We start from the raw sequence: 16,519 nt of genomic DNA, 5'->3' as shown, positions 1-16,519 counted from the left end.
CACAGTCCAACTCTCACATCCATACCTGACTACTGGAAAAACCATAGCCTTGACTAGATGGATCTTAGTCGGCAAAGTAATGTCTCTGCTTTTGAATATGCTATCTAGGTTGCTCATAACTTTTCTTCCAAGGAGTAAGCGTCTTTTAATTTCATGGCTGCAGTCACCATCTGCAGTGATTTTGGAGCCCCCAAAAATAAAATCTGACACTGTTTCCACTGTTTCCCCATCTATTTCCCATGAAGTGATGGGACCAGATGTCATGATCTTCGTTTTCTGAATGTTGAGCTTTAAGCCAACTTTTTCACTCTGCTCTTTCACTTTCATCAAGAGGCTTTTTAGTTCCTCTTCACTTTCTGCCACAAGGGTGGTGTCATCTGCATCTGAGGTTATTGATATTTCTCCCAGCAATCTTGATTCCAGCTTGTGTTTCTTCCAGCCCAGCGTTTCTCATGATGTACTCTGCATAGAAGTTAAATAAGCAGGGTGACAATATACAGCCTTGACGTACTCCTTTTCCTATTTGGAACCAGTCTGTTGTTTCATGTCCAGTTCTAACTGTTGCTTCCTGACCTGCATACAGATTTCTCAAGAGGCAGGTCAGGTGGTCTGATATTCCTGTCTCTTTCAGAATTTTCCACAGTTGATTGTGATCCACACAGTCAAAGGCTTTGGCATAGTCAATAAAGCAGAAATAGATGTTTTTCTGGAACTCTCTTGCTTTTTCCATGATCCAGCGGGTGTTGGCAATTTGATCTCTGGTTCCTCTGCCTTTTCTAAAACCAGCTTGAACATCAGGGAGTTCACGGTTCATGTATTGCTGAATCCTGGCTTGGAGAATTTTGAGCATTACTTTGCTAGCATATGAGATGAGTGCAATTGTGTGGTAGTTTGAGCATTCTTTGGCACTGCCTTTCTTTGCCTTAACTGGGGACAAATCAAATTATCAAAGGAGCTTTAGAAAAAAAAAATTCATGGTCTGGCTCCATTGCAAACTAGTTAAATAAGAATCTTTGTGAAGACCTTGCATCATTTTAGGTTTGCCATGTGCATCCAGTATTGATAATATGGGACTAGTAAATAGTTAAGTCAGATAATTAACATTGTGATAAGTGCTTTGAAGGAACACTGATCGATATTAACAATGTCAAGTGAGGGACCTTTTTTAGGTGGTATGATCAGGGGGAGGTCTTTCAAAGGAGGGGACATTTCTGCAGAGACTTGAGGATAAGAAAAGGAGTCAAGCATAGTGGGGGAGTGTGAAAGTATTAGTTGCTCAGTCATGTCTGACTCTTTGTGACCCCATGGACTGTAGCCAGGCTCCTCTGTCCATGGAATTCTTCAGGCAAGGATACTGAAGTGGGTAGCCATTCCCTTCTCCAGGATATCTTCCCAACCCAGGGATAGAACCTGGGTTTCCTGCATTGCAGGCAGATTCTTCACTGTGTGAGCCCCCAGAGAAGCATATGCATTGCCAAAAAAAAAAAGAAAAAGTTTTCCAGGCAGGATAAAATAGCAAGTGCAAAGGCCCTGTGGTTGGAAGAGCCTTGTATATTCAGATACCCTGATACAAGACCAGTGTGGCTGAAGCATCACTTGAGAGGACTTGAGATGGAAGCTGCATGAGATTAAGATTATAAAAATTAGAAATTCATAAAATATTTGGATTTTATTCTAAACGTGATGGGAATTTATTGTAGAAATTTACACAGAGTTTTTTCTTCAGTTTATGTTTTTGAAAACATCTCTGGCTGCCAGGAGGTGAGTGGATTCAAAGCCTTTCAGGGTTATGCAGTTTTTCTCTTTCTGGCCGTCCTGTGTGCTTCCTGCCAGCTTCCTCTCCAATTGACACATGGTGTGCAAGTGGCTGCCCTGGCCCCAGCTTTCTCCATGTCATTCCCTCTCGACTCCCATAGTTAGGAAGGGAGTTTGATGGCCTCATTCTGTCTTTGAGCCACTTTGGAGATGCCTGTGGATATGATTTCATGGGGTGGTTAGGAGGAAATAAGTTCATGCCTTTAAAGTGCTGAGGACAGTACCTGGCACACTTAGTAAGTGTTCAATAAATGTCACTTGTGATTAGTCACAAGCGATTGGAGAACTGGCAAAATGAAGAAACAAGCACTGGGACACAAGATAGTTCACAGATAGTAAGCAGCCCGAGAGTCCCAGAGAATGAGGGGGAACCTGGCCTCCAGAGGTATCTGGGAGTGAGGTGTGTTGACAGGAGCAGTGGAGGCGGTGAGTCCCACTGCTTCTTAGCAAATGACAGCTCATGGCTAGTGGTTTCCTGGAGATGCACAGACTCCAGAACACCTGTGCAGAACTTGCTAGCCATTGTTCAGTTGCTAAGTCATGTCCGATTCTTTGCGATCCCATGGATTGCAGCACACCAGGCTTCCCTGTCCTTCACTATCTCCAGAGTTTGCTCAAACTCATGTCCATTGACTTGGGGATGTTCTCTAACCATTTCACCCTCTGCCACCCTTTTCTCCTTTTGTCTTCAGTCTTCCCAAGCATCATGGTCTTTTCCAATGAATTGGCTCTTTGCATCAGGTGGCCAAAGTATTGGAGCTGCAGCATCAGTCCTTCCAATGAATATTCAGTGTTGATTTCCTTTAAGATTGACTGGTTTGATCTCCTTACAGTCCAAGGGACTCACAAGAGTCTTCTCCAGCACCACAGTTTGAAGGCATCAGTTCTTCAGTGCTCAGCCTTCTTTATGGTCCAACTCTCACATCTGTACATGATTACTGGAAAAATCATAGCTTTGACTATACACACCTTTGTCAACCAGGTGATGTCTCTGCTTTTTAGTACGCTGTCTGTGTTTGTCATGGCTTTCCAAGGAGCAAGCATCTTTTAATTTCATGGTTGCTGTCACTGTCCACAGTGATTTCATAACAGGTAACAACAAAGACCAAATGGGACGAAAAGGACAAGTACAGAGGTTCTGGCAGCAGCTAGGTCCTTGACCTGCTGTGTCCTCTCAGGAAAGGCCTTTCCCTTCTCACGACCCCAGTTTTCTCATCTGCAAAATCCACATGATCTCTCAGCAGATACTATGTAGGCATCTGTTACTGTGTTGTGGCCGACTCTTGTGGGGCTGGGAATACATAAGACCCCATTCCGCCCTCACAGAACATGTAGTGAACTCAGGACTCAGATCATGCATTTGTTTTCTGTTGTGGTTTAATCAATCACCACAGATCTTGCAGCTTTAGAAACACTTTTGTCTTTTCTGACTGTGTCATGGATCAGAAGTCTGGGTACATGTTAGCAGGTTCTCTGCTTGGGGTCTCAGGCCTGAAACCCAGGTGTTGACTGGACTGTAGTTTTACCTGGGAGTCAGGGTGCACTTCTAAGCTCATTCAGGTTTTGGCAGAACTCAGCTCTAGGACCATGGTCCCCATTTCCTTGCTGGCTGTTAGTTGGGATCCTTCTGGGCTCCTAGAGGCCACCCTTAGGTCTTAGCTGTGTGGAGAATTTCATAACAGGTAACAACAAAGACCAAATGGGATGAAAAGGACAAGTACAGAGGTTCTGTTCTCTCCACAGCTTCCTTCTTCAAAGCCAGTAGGAGAATCTCCCCGGTCTGTTATATGACATAATCACAGCCGTACTAGTCTATCGTATAGAATAGTACCAGGTTCTGCTCACACTCGAGGGAGAGGTGATCCAGGACTGTACACCAGGAGCTGGGGCAAGAGTCTTGGGGCCAACTGAGAATTCAGGCTGCCACAGGCAGGGAACAGGTTGGACAACAGACGGATGGTATGAGAACCCATGGGAGGAGGCCCTGTCCTGGCTGGAGCAGAGAACGGAAGAAGTGGGGAATGCCCCCAGGAGGGGTTCTGCCTACACTGAGCTGGAGGCTGAGTGAACTGACAGTAGAAGCCTTGCAGGGAGAGGAGGAGCCCCCTGCGAGGAAGGAGAGGATGCCAGTCCTGCTGGGATGCACACGGTTAGGGCTTAGGTACTAGGGTGAGGAAGAAGAGAGCAAATGACATCAGCCAGGTAGGCAGGGCTTGGGGAAACCAGGGTAGGTGGCCAACCCTTCCAGCTCAAACCTGCCAGGCTGCCAGTGAGGCTGCATGAGGGGCTGACCTAGACCCATGTCCCAAGTCACCCCTCCCCTTCCTTACCAGCCTGGGTGCACACGCCCTCTCCCACCAAGCACAACAGCAGGCCACCCACCAGAACAGTCCACTCTTTGTGTTTATTCTTCCTTCTTCTCTGTGCCATTTGAAAACAAAACCTAATCCTTGATCCTTGTGCTGAACGATGGTCAGGCTTGGTCTTCTGTTCTCCAGGCAGCGTAAATATATCTCAGTCCCCCCAGAGGAGGCACATGAAGCTCAGACACTATGATCTGCCCAGGTGAGTGAGTTCCAGGCGATTCCAGTTTCCCATCTTTCAGAGCATCCTGGCTTTCCTTGGTCACATTCACACCTTCTATTTGTATATTCAGTCTATCACCTAGATATTCTCCATCAAGATCAGTAGCCAATGGCCACCTGTGAACTCAGGAGAAAAATGTGAGACTCTCTGGGAAAGCCCTAGGACATAATGATGTTCAGTTAGTGCTTGCTGGATCCAGAGACTCTGACCACAGCATCTGCACAGGGTAGGTATTTAGGAGAGGGAAAATAAAGTAGAGGGATAAAGCAGAGGAAGACTTGGGTTCAAAGTCAAGTTGCACTACAGACTAACCATATGAATTTAGACAAGTTATTTAGGCTGTTTGAGCCTCACTCTACTTACCTATACCCCACTCCAGTACTCTTGCCTGGAAAATCCCATGGACGGAGGAGCCTGGTAGGCTGCAGTCCATGGGGTCACTAAGAGTTGGACACAACTGAGTGACTTCACTTTCATACATCGGAGAAGGAAATGGCAACCCACTCCAGTATCTTGCCTGGAGAATCCCAGGGATGGGGAAGCCTGGTGGGCTGCCGTCTGTGGGGTCGCACATAGTCGGACACGACTGAAGCGACTTAGCAGCAGCAGCTACTTACCTATGAAGTGACAATAATACCGTCAAGTTCATAGGTTACCATCTATGCTTTACAAAGTAAGAGATTGGAAAGTACCCAGTGATTAGCAAATGTGCCACAAACACGAGCACAGTTCTCTTAATGGTTTTTACCTTTATGCTGGCTATGGCGTTTGCAACCTGGAATTCACCAACAGTTAGAAGGAAAGGGCTTCAGAGGTGGTCTAGTGGTTAAGAATCTGCACTTCCACTGCAGGGGGCACCGGCTCACTCCCTGGTTGGGGAACTAAGATCCTATATACATCGTAACCCGCCCCCCACCCGCCCCGCCAAGAAAAAGGAAAAAAATTAAATTATTAACAACCCAAATCCATCCTTACGTATATACTTGTTATCAATGAAAGAATACAGACAGGACAGAGCCCCTCCTTCTGTGGCCAGCCCTGAGCATCCTCCCGGCCTGGGCTGCAGGAGACCTGGCACCTGCCCTCACCACCCCCTTAAAGACAGGCTGGGCACCTCTCACATCAGCTGCAAATACCAAGCGCAGGTGCCCTTCAAAGCACACGCATCCCCCAGCATGGCAGACGGGTGATTCCCCCCTAACGCATTGTGACAAGTACTGCCATCCAGACAATACCTCAGAGAACTCAAGGAATTCCACACCCAAGCAAGAGACGCTTAGCGGGACATAATCAGAAATTATAAAGCAGCAGCACACAAGCTGATGAGAACGGCGGAAATGCCTCCTTCCACTCCATCCCACACATCCAATTATGATGCAGCCGGCTGACTGGTGCCTCTTGGATTGATTTTTAATTGAAGAAACATTTCGGGTATGTTTGTAAACCTTTGAGTCAGAAGTAGGCCCTACGTGAGTGCCACAACGAATTAGGGGAGCCGGCATGTGGGCTCCTGTGCCCAGCTCCCTCTAGAATTCCGTTCAGAGAGAATGAATGTCGCCTGCTGCAGTGGTGGACCCGGCAGGGCTGCTCCTTGCCCGGCCACTCACTCCGGAAGATGATCAAAAGGACAGAGGGAGCTGGCCAGGAGGGATCCTGATTACAACATCGCTGCCACCTGGCCAGGAGACGCTTGCTCTTCCCTGCTTCTTGAATGAAGCCTTTGAAATACCATCTGCAGTTCCAGGGACTCATGTGGCTGATGGGCCTGCTGTTTGTTTTCTGCAAGAGAGGGAAAGAGAACATGAACTGAGCTAACGGGGTCCCATTCTTAGGTCCCATTGCAGCACAGCATCTCTTGGAACCTTGTTAGAGCACAGATACATGGATCTCACCCCAGATCTGCCCAACAGGGATCTCTGCAGTGGGGCCCAGGAATCTGTGTTGTAATAAGCCTCCCAGGTGACCCTCAGCCTGCTGAAGCTTGAAAAGCATCATTCTGAAGAGTGAAAAGCACTCCTTTCACCATGTGACAGCCAGGGCGATCTTTAAATATATACAGCAGGCCACATCATTAGAACTCTGATGCATTCTTATTGCCTCAAGAATAGTCTTAGAGCTGCCCACCGAGACCTTGATAGCCCTGTATGACCTGATCCCTGACCATCCCCGAACACGTCTCTCCTTCTGCCCCTCGCTTGTCCATATGCCATCCACACTGGTCCTGTTTCTTCTTACTTGAGAGCACACTAAACTCTGTATCCAAAGGGCTCCTCCCTCTTCTTGGAAAACTTTTCGCCCAGGCTTTCTCAAGATCAAGACCAGGCTTTCTGCTTGTCCAGGGCTCACACTGACCTTTCCACTTGCCCTCACCCTTATTCTTCATCCCGTTTCCTCCTCTGTGACCCCTCTAGCCCTCAGTTCACCCTGATCTTATCTTGGTCTGCTTATTATCTTCTCTCTAGAAGTGCATTCAAAACCCTTGTTTTTCTTTCGTTCTGGGGCCCAGCACAATACCTGCAGATGCTCAGTCGATATTTGCTGGAGGTATGTGTATTTGAAAGGCAGGAATCACAGGTGTCAAGTACCGAGTATGGATGTGTGCTGTTGCTTCAGTCATGTCCGACTCTTTGCAACCCTGTGGACTGTAGCCCACCAGGCTCCTCTGTCCATGGAATTCTCCAGGCAGGAATACTGGAGTGAGTTGCCATGCCCTCCTCCAGGGGATCTTCCCAACCCAAGGATCAAACCCACATCTCCTGAAGCTCCCACACTAAGCCACCAGGGAAGCCCCCATGTACCGAGTGCCTGCTGCATATCCAGTTCTGTGACAGACACGTGATGGTCATGACTAAGGCTGTTCACAGGGCAGCGGTCACAAGGTTCCAGGAGCAGCTCTGGGCAAGCCCCACCAAACAACCACTTTTCAAGTCCCCTGTTTGTGTCACATTTGTTAATGTCCCATCGACTAAAGCATGTCCCATGGCCAGCCCAGAATCAGTGAGAGGGGAGGGTAATAGCAAAGCATGTAGATAGAGGGGCAAGAGTTTATAGCCAATTTGTCATCGACTAAGGTATTATTGTCCCCTATATGCACGTGCGGAAATAGAAGCACAAACAACTATGGTCACTTGCCCAGAGATACTGACAGAGGTCAGAGTTCATACCTAGTTCTGCCTGAGCCCAGAACCCTCAGTTACCCTCTGGACCCCTCAGCCTGCCTGGCTCAGGGTACCAGATTGGAGTCATCGGCCTTGTAGGGAGCGGGTTCCCCATTCCAGCAGAGGCTGAGTGGCCACCTGCCTGGCTGCTTGGGATGACTGGCATTCTAGAATCCCTTCCAATCCAAGTCTTCTAGATTTTGGACTCTGCCATCTCCCTGCCTGCTCCCTGACACCTCCACAGACTGTCTGGGGCTCCCTGTCTCAGTAGGACCCCCTTGGGGAAGCCCTGCCTCTTTCAGACATCTGAAAGCGGAAGGCCTTCCAGACATCTCTAGGCATTCCTGAGCCTTTGCCCTCCTCTTCCCAGCATGAAGCGATGGTGGGCTCTCACAGGGAGGGGAGAGCAGGGGACAGAGCATCAGGATGGGTCCTGGTGTCCGCATTTCCTCTCGTACACTGTGTGCTCTTCAGCAAGTTAAGACCCTCCCTGAGGCTGAGCCCTTTCATCATGATGATGGTGTAATCAGACTGAAAATCTCAGAGATTCTTTCTAAATGGATGATACTGCAGCTGCAGAATTAATCTTTGTCTCTTGAAACCCTCTACATTGGTCCAGGTCCTTGATATGCCAGACCCTTATCTTCCTACCCAAGAAAGACTCAGCACAAAGCTCAGCGTCAACAAGAACTATACAGAGATAGACCTTAGGGAACAAGTGTGTTTCGGGGGAAACAACCAGGAGAAGAATGAAGAGGATGGGGGGCCTCTGACCCCAAGAGAGACCAAGGAGGAGGAGGAGGAATAAAGGGAAACTGACGCCAAGTTTAGACCGGGTTCCTGTTTGGGGAGACAGGTGATGGGGACATCTTTCTCAGCCAAGCCCAGTTTATGCTGAGTAGTGGTCTGGATCCCGGGCGCTGGAGTCAGACCTGGGTGTGTGGGTCCAGCCTGTCTACCTTGTAGCTATGTGACTTGAAAGAAGTCACTTCACCTCCTGGAGCATCCTCCCCTGTAACCCAGTGATGAGAATCCGCACTGTGTTTATAGCGTTACTGTGAGTCTTAAAAGTGCTAACAACCCAAATGTGGCTGGCATGCTGTTAACAACAGGTATGTGGTTTATTGTGTCACGACCACATTCTCTCTATTATCATCATTATGATGAACCTCGGTTTGTCTGTCTGCCTGTTGCTCAGATTCCGGCAGAGATCTGGTTTTAAGGGACAAGAGAGATTGGAGCCGGTGGCAGAGAGACAGGAAGTGGTCGCGCCATCACTCATTTTCACTCACCGAGGTTTTCTGGAACCTCTGGCGCTGTTTCCTGTAGAGTCCACATGGCTGTGACGTCTGTCACATTGCCAGCACCTTTCTCCTGTAAACCCTAAGTATTTTGTGTCTCTGTCCTCACTCTAAACTCTTTGCTGGGGCGGGGGGCGGGGGGAGATGAACTGGATTAGGCAGGGCTTGCTCCCTGCTTAGAAAACTCAGACACGAGTCCAAAAGCAGGTCAGTGGGAGAGTCCACAGCCAAAGCTGGCCTCCCTTCACGCTCAGTCATGCCTCCTCCATTCCATCCCCTCTAGCAGTTCTGACATACACATGGATGCAGAAATTATCCTTGCCCTTTACTCCCCAAATTTCAAAGGCTTTGTATAAACAGCTCTCTCATCCAATTGCAGAGTCCTTCCATTTTGCAGACAGAGACTGAGTTGCAAGTGGGATCATTCAAAATCCCAGGGTCTCAGAGCCCAGCAGAAACCAGGGGCCTTGTAGCAGAGGCTGAACACAAATTTCAGTGAAATCAAGCATTGTGGAGAATATAGTGCCTCTTTCAAAACTGGCTGTGGTCAATTTGATTAACAAGTGCTATAAAGTATGAGAAATGGAGGGTATTTTACCCCGATGAATACCTTAATCCTCCTTAGTGAAAGAGGAAGCAAATCCAGGCAATACCAATCCATAGAATTACTGAGAGGAAACTGAAAGTCTATCAGGAAAACCATGGACACAAGATAGGTGTGCCTGTTTTCTTTTGTTTAGAAGCATGGAAATGCATGTAATCTATTTTCTGGTAATTGTCCAAATAAAGTGAGCATTCTGATTCTGTACCTCTTGCTGGGTAGGGGGAAAAAAAACTGAAATGGGCTTTTGCTGTTTTTTTAACCATAGATTTTATGTAGCAGGCACCTCTAATGCTTCTAGAGAAAAAAAATTTTTTTTTCCTAGATCTCTCTCCATTTTTGCAGAACCCTCTTGGTTGGGAGCGCCTTTTGTTTTTTATCTGGGCTCCATTTTCCCCCCTACTCTCCATGGCCGTGTCTCCCAGGTAGCCTTGCCAAATTGCAAGGTGCCCTAGAGCAGGAAGGGCTCTAAAAAATGAAGACAGCATCACCCCAGGCTCACTTTTGTTTCCAGCATTCACATGTTTTGTTTTTTTCCCTTCCCTTTGCCAATGTCTGTCTTCAAAGTCTTGTCCAGATACCTGTCCACACAGTCAAGGTTCAAGAACTAAAGCTGACTGGACACCTGGAGCCTCGATTCCTTCATCAGAATGGGGGGAATGACAGATGGGGGCACAGGATTTGGGAAGTGTCTGGTGCATAGTAATGAGTCAATAATTGTGGTTATTATCACTCTTACTTTTACAGCTTGTTTCCATGCTCCTTGGAACTCATGGCCTCCCTTCGGCTAAGCCTCCTATGCCGGTCCCTGCTTCAGGAGGGCAGTAGCACTGCTGTCTACCTTTGCTGACCGAGAGGGGGAGGTGGGGGACTTTTAAGCTGGAAAGGGATCTTTGCATCATTTCATGTACATATCCCCACCCACTGTTGAAAAGAGGAGCCTGAAAAGGCTTATAGTGAAATATGACTCCATGTCACCTGTCTGGTTGTAAACGTTCAAAGGCTAGAAGCAAAAAGGTGAATGTTTTGTGCCCATTTTATAGATAAAGGAGCTGAGGTTTGGTGATTGGCCCCTGTCACATAGTGTTTAATTAAGGCCTAGAGCAGGGGTTTGGATTTGGCACCAGCCCCAGGCTGGCAGACGATGCGCAGATACGCAGATAACGGTTGGTTACGCCGGTGAGGCCTGCACATGCGCAGGTGCGTCAGGTGTCCTTTCTGCTTGCAGGCTCCAGATGCTGGAGGCCATCTGCAAGCACTGGGAGGGGCCCGTCAGCCTGGCACTCTACCTGTCGGACGCCGAGGCCCAGCAGTTCCTCCGCTACGCGCAGGGCTCCGAGGTGCTCATGGGCCGCCACAACGTGGCCTACCACATCGTGTACAAGGAGGGCCAGTTCTACCCTGTGAACCTGCTGCGCAACGTGGCCATGAAGCACGTGGGCACGCCCTACATGTTCCTGTCCGACATCGACTTCCTGCCCATGTACGGACTCTATGAGTACCTCAGGTGAGGACGCGCGGGGTGCAGGCTCTGACGCCCCTCTGAACGGGGCGGCTGCAACACAGAAGGGGATGCTGCTGCTCTGGCTAAGTCACTTCAGTCATGTCTGACTCTGTGCAACCCCATAGACAGCAGCCCACCAGGCTCCCCCATCCCTGGGATTCTCCAGGCAAGAACACTGCAGTGGGTTGCCATTTCCTTCTCCAGTGCATGAAAGTGAAAAGTGAAAGTGAAGTCGCTCAGTCATGTCCGACTCTTGGCGACCCCATGGAGATGGGAACTACCTAAATCCACCCAGGGATACGGCCGCTGACTGCCGGGTTTGCAGGGGCCCTAAGGCTACCCAGTGCCTTCATTTTTCTGACTATTGGCTTGAAATCCCAGTTTACCTCATGAAATGTTTGAGGCAGAGCTTGGTCTAGGAAGCATCTCTTGTCTGCCAGTCTAATGCTCTGTCTGTAGCTTTCATGAAAACATCCCTCTTCTAATTTTGGATCAGACAGCCTTCATCTAAGCATTCCAGTAAGATCACTGCCTATTATATAAAACAAATCAAAGTGGTAGTGATGGCTAACATGTATTGAAGTGCTCGCTGAGTGCCTGCCACAGTTCTGAATGCCTGACAAGTGGGATTTCATTCCCTCCCCTTGCAATCCTTGCCACAGGTACCATTATTAATCTTTGTTTTCCCAGTGGGTGACTGAGGGACTGAGATGGTATGTGGGCCTGCATACCTACGAAAGTGGGAGCTGAGGGCAGCTGGCCTGACCCCAGGGTCATGTACTGATCACTGCTGCTGCCTTGGAAGCTGTGATTCCCTTCCAGCCCTCCCAACGTGGAGGGCAGGTGTCCAGCAGCCAGAGAAAGCTCTCGGCTTGTGAGAGGCATAGATGGCTGTGTGGGGAGTGGCATTTGTTACGGAATAACAAACCATCTGAAGTGGAAGGGACTGTAGAATCCACCTAGCCTGAAAGTCCCCAAGCAAGCAAACTGAGGTCACAACATGTAACTGGTCAAAGTTTGTTTTAACCCTTTATCCCTGTCATACGTCAGCATGAGTTACCTCTGTTCCTGAGTGCCTTTCTGATCCAGGTACCATGAGGGTTTGCATATATTGTCCTGCTAGATCCATACATCAAGTTTAAAAGGCAGGTATGGTTACACTCTCCCTATTATTGTGGTGAAGAGGGAGGCTCAGGGAGTCAAGGTAACCTGCTCAGGTACACGTGGGCTGCTTCAGGATTTGAACCAACATCTTTCGGACCCCAGCTCTACAGCCTGCCTGCTTCACACCTGTCTGGCTGCTCTGTGGCTTATGACTGTGCCTAATGGAGCAGGATCAGAACTCCTCCTCCCCTGGTCTCTGGCCCTCCCCACTTCCCTCCATCATGTGTACCTGTCTCTCTCTCAGTCTTACAGCCTTAAAATAACTCCCTCAAGAGTTTTCAAACCTTTGGTCCTGAAGCCAGAGTATGTGTTTGATGTGAGCACACCCGTTCCCCGCCCCCTCCAACCCCCACCCTGCTCTCGACAGCAGGGGAAGGCAGCCGATGTTCTCTGTCCACTTTCTGAATTGAGTTTCCATCCAGGCTTATCTTGGGATGTTTCTCCCCTCTGAGCAGGTGGAGTCCCTTCCAGCCTGTCTCCGTTAAGAATCACAGATGAGTGACCTCAAGGCAACACCCCTCTGTCAGGCAGGATGGGAGATGTCTTCTCAGAATACATGGGCAGTGGCACTGAGCACCATGAACCCACGACCCTGCGGGGGCTTCAGGAATGGAGCTGTCCTCCGGTTCCAGCTGGGCCTTGGGATCTCGGTGGGTGGAGTGAGGGCGCCCCCGCGTGGCAAGACCACGCTTTCAGCCCCTGATTCTTGTGAATCCTGAGACCAGCTGCTTGCAGGTTGGTGACAGACTCTGGGTGCATCGGGTAGGGTTTCCAAGCGAACAGGTGGTGGTGGGGAGAGCTGAGCTCCACCTGTCAGAGAGAGGCTTCGGGACTGGGCCACAGCCCACCCTGCACCCTCTGGGGCTCTTGTGCAGGAGCACCTGTGGAGACTGCCTTCCAACTAGTTGAAAGGTAAACTGGCCCCATCTTAAAAGTCTGGTCTCTGCTCTCCCATCCAAAGACTGTTTTATTATTTTGCCTCATGGTCCTCGTGATTTTAAAAACATTACACGTGAACAGACTGTTCAGAATGTGTTTTATCTTCCTGTGTTTTATTGATCAAAGATGTCAATAATTGCTAATCATGACCTTACCCCATGTGACATAACTGGTATTGCCCATTAATTAGCACTTTCTTACTGCAGAGTGACCTGAAGTTTCTGTTGGCCTGTAGCCACATCAGAGGAACATGTGTGGTTTCCCTTGTACGTTTTGAAATATTACAAATTGCCCCTAAAAGCCCATTCCTTTCTTCACAGGCCACGACCCTGAGCCGAGAATAACTGCTCCTATCCAGTGCTTTTTAAATTATTTTTAATTGGAGAATAATTGCTTTACTATGTTGTGTTGGTTTCTGCCATACAATAACATGAAGCAGCCTTAAGTATTCATGTCTCCTCCCTTTTGAACCTTCTCCCCACCCCATCCCACCCCTCTAGGTTGTCACAGAGTACAGCATTAACTTCCCTGTGTTATCCAGCAACTTCCCACTAGCTATCTGTTTTATGTATGATAATGTATATATTTCCATGCTACTTTCTCAATTCGTCCCACCCTCTCTTTCCCCCACTGTGTCTACATGTCTGTTCTCTATGTTTGTATCTGTATTCCTGCCCTGCAAATAGGTTTACCAGTACCATTTTTCTAGATTCCATATATATGTGTCAATATACGATATTTATTTTTCTCTGACTTACTTCACTCTGTCTAAGAGGCTCTGGGTTTATCCACCTCACTGGAACTGACTCAAATGTGTCCCTTTTTATGGCTGAGTAATATTCTGTTGTATATAGGTACCACAACTTCTTTATCTGCTCATCTGTCAATTCGTCCAGCCTCTTTTAGTGCACATGTGAAGAGAGACCGGAGAAGTGAAGTGACTTCCCATCTAGGGTGAAAAGATAGTGGGACTTCCTTTTCTTTTCTTCTCCTCCATCCAGAGTTTCCATTCATTTAGTGAGTAACCATGACAAGGTACCTTAGGGCCCCCATATTTGTGACCCACATGGATAGGACCTGTGAATCCCATAGGTTTAGACCAACAGGAATGACGGTTGATTAAAGACAGACTCTTTAGGTACCCTGATGGGTGTGTCCTGTCCCAGGGTTGTCAGCTGATCTGGGGTGGAGGCAGTATAGGATGGATGTCCTACTGAGTTCAGCCTAAATGGAGGCTTGAAGACTGAGCTGGAGTTCACCAGGAGAGGGGTGATGTTCCAGGTGGAGAGAGAGAGATCCATTCTGGAGCGGCAGGGTGGCCAGAGCCCTGATGAGAACAGCAAGAGCTGATGTGGCCAGCAATGTAAGCCAGGGTGGGTCCTGCAGGACTTCTCATAAGATATGCTAAGGAGTTTATGAGCAGGGGTGGAGGGACAATGGAAAAACACTGAAAGCATGGCGTGACTAGATGTCCGTTTAAGGAAGATCATTTTCATTGCATCAGGAAAGGGTCACAGTCAGTAGAGCAAGAGAAGATAAGGGACGACTGCATTCATTCTGGTGAGAGATGAAGGCCAGCAAAGGGATCGGAAGTAGCAGCAGAGACAGGTAGATGGACCAGAGAGCAGTTCTGCAGCTGAAATCAAGAACTGTCTGCAAAGGTGGCTGGGCTTTAGAAGGCAACACAGGGAACGTCTTTCAAATGTTGCCACCCAAGACTTCCTCTGCAAAAGTCTCCACCTGGAAGTTCTGCCTGCTTTGGCCTGTTTCTTGTACTGGCCCCCTCTTGATCTGCTGTGCCTATGTCCCTCTTGGGCTGAGCAGGATGTCACTGAATTTGAGTGTTACAGCGGATGAGGCCTGCACGGTGACCCTGGCTCCAGCTTGCACCCTGTGCCATAAGTAACTGTGTGACTTGCAACAGTTCAGTTTTTTTCAGCCTGTTTCCTCATTGTGAAATGAAACAGACATATCAGGAGTCGCAAACACAGATGCCCACTGGGGCCAGGACCTTGGCCTAAAGGAACCAAGGGTGATGAGCGTGATTCATTGCTAGGGAGACAGGAGTCCCCATCTCAGACAGCTTCCATCTGTGCACTCTGATGTGGAATTTACTGGTGAGGGTAGAGGTCAGGCATAAGGTCTTTATATTTTGCAAGAGGAATGAGAAATCTGAATTTTCACGTTTTCATTTCTAGCGTTGACAACTAATTTTTTTTAAAAAAAACCTGACACACTGTTGAGTCAGACCAAACATGTCTTCAGGATGAATAGAACCTTCTTACCCCCAAAGACCACCAGTTTGTGACCTCTGACCTCTTAAAAAAATTTTATTGAAGCATAGTTGATTTACATTGTTGTGCTAGTTTATGCTGTACAGCAAAGTGATTCAGTTATATTTCTTTTTTAGTCTTTTCTCATATAGGTTATTACAGTATATTGGGTAGAGTGCCGGTCATCTATCTTAGACATAGTAGTGTACATGTGTTAACCCAGGCTCCTGATTTATACCTCCCCACCCATGTCTGCCCTTCAGTAACCATAAGTTTGTTTTCAGTATAAGTCTGCTTCTGGTTTGCAAATAAGTTCATCTGTATCTTTTTAAAAAATCAGATTCCACATATGACTGATATATATTTGTCTTGCTCTTTCTGACTTGCTTCACTTAGTATGTAATCTCTAGGTCAAGCCATGTTGCCGCCAGTGGCATTATTTCATGCTTTTTATAGCTGAGTAACACTCCATTGCATATATGTGTGCACCACACCTTCTTTATCCATCCCTCCCTTGATGGACACTTTGGCTGTTCCCACGTCTTGGCTGCTGTTAATAGTGCCGCTGTGAGCATAGGGGTGCATGTATCCTTTAGGACTGTGTTTTTTTCCAGGTGTATGCCCCAGAGTGGGATTCTGGATCATATGGTGAGTCTACTCCAAGGTTTTTAAGGAGCCTCCATACTGTTCTCCATTAGGACATTAGGAGTTGAGCCAATTTACGTTCCCACCAGTGGTGTAGGAGGGCTCCTTTTCTCCACACACTCTCCTGCATTTATTGTTTGTAGACTTTTTGATGATGGCCGTTCTGACCATTGTGAGGTGATACCTGATTGTAGTTTTGATTTGCACTTCTCTGGTAATTAATGATGTTGAGCATCTTTTCCTGTTCTTTTTTGGCCATCTGTATGTCATCTTTGGAGAATCTTTAGACCTCCCTTTTTTTTTTTATTGCATTGGGTTTTTGTTTTGTTGTTTTTTACATAGAGCTGCATGAGCTATTTGTAAATTTTGGTGATTAATCCCTTGTCAGTGTGACCTCTCATCTTGACCATCCCTAGGAACTAAAATTTGGGGAACTGGTAAGGAATATGATTGTATCCGAATAAGTCCCGAATCAGCACGCAGTCCTTTTCATGTGAAGATGACCATATTGACTTGCCGTAGGCTTAAGGGAA

The 16,519-nt window shown here is 47.8% G+C and overlaps 1 protein-coding gene across 3 annotated transcripts in view; it reads left to right on the top strand.

Annotated features, from left to right (window-relative positions):
* LARGE1 (LARGE xylosyl- and glucuronyltransferase 1) overlaps nucleotides 1-16,519 on the top strand; it is a 447,934-nt gene that overhangs the window by 406,952 nt on the left and 24,463 nt on the right. For all 3 annotated transcript variants that reach the window (XM_068970493.1, XM_068970492.1, XM_068970491.1), the window contains one exon: nucleotides 10,690-10,968. In XM_068970493.1, the coding sequence (XP_068826594.1) occupies nucleotides 10,690-10,968 (279 nt within the window). The remainder of the gene's footprint in view (nucleotides 1-10,689; nucleotides 10,969-16,519) is intronic.

The sequence above is a fragment of the Capricornis sumatraensis genome, chromosome 4 (assembly GCF_032405125.1).
Source record: "Capricornis sumatraensis isolate serow.1 chromosome 4, serow.2, whole genome shotgun sequence".
NCBI lineage: Eukaryota > Metazoa > Chordata > Mammalia > Artiodactyla > Bovidae > Capricornis > Capricornis sumatraensis.
This window is presented reverse-complemented; position numbering and strand designations above follow the sequence as displayed.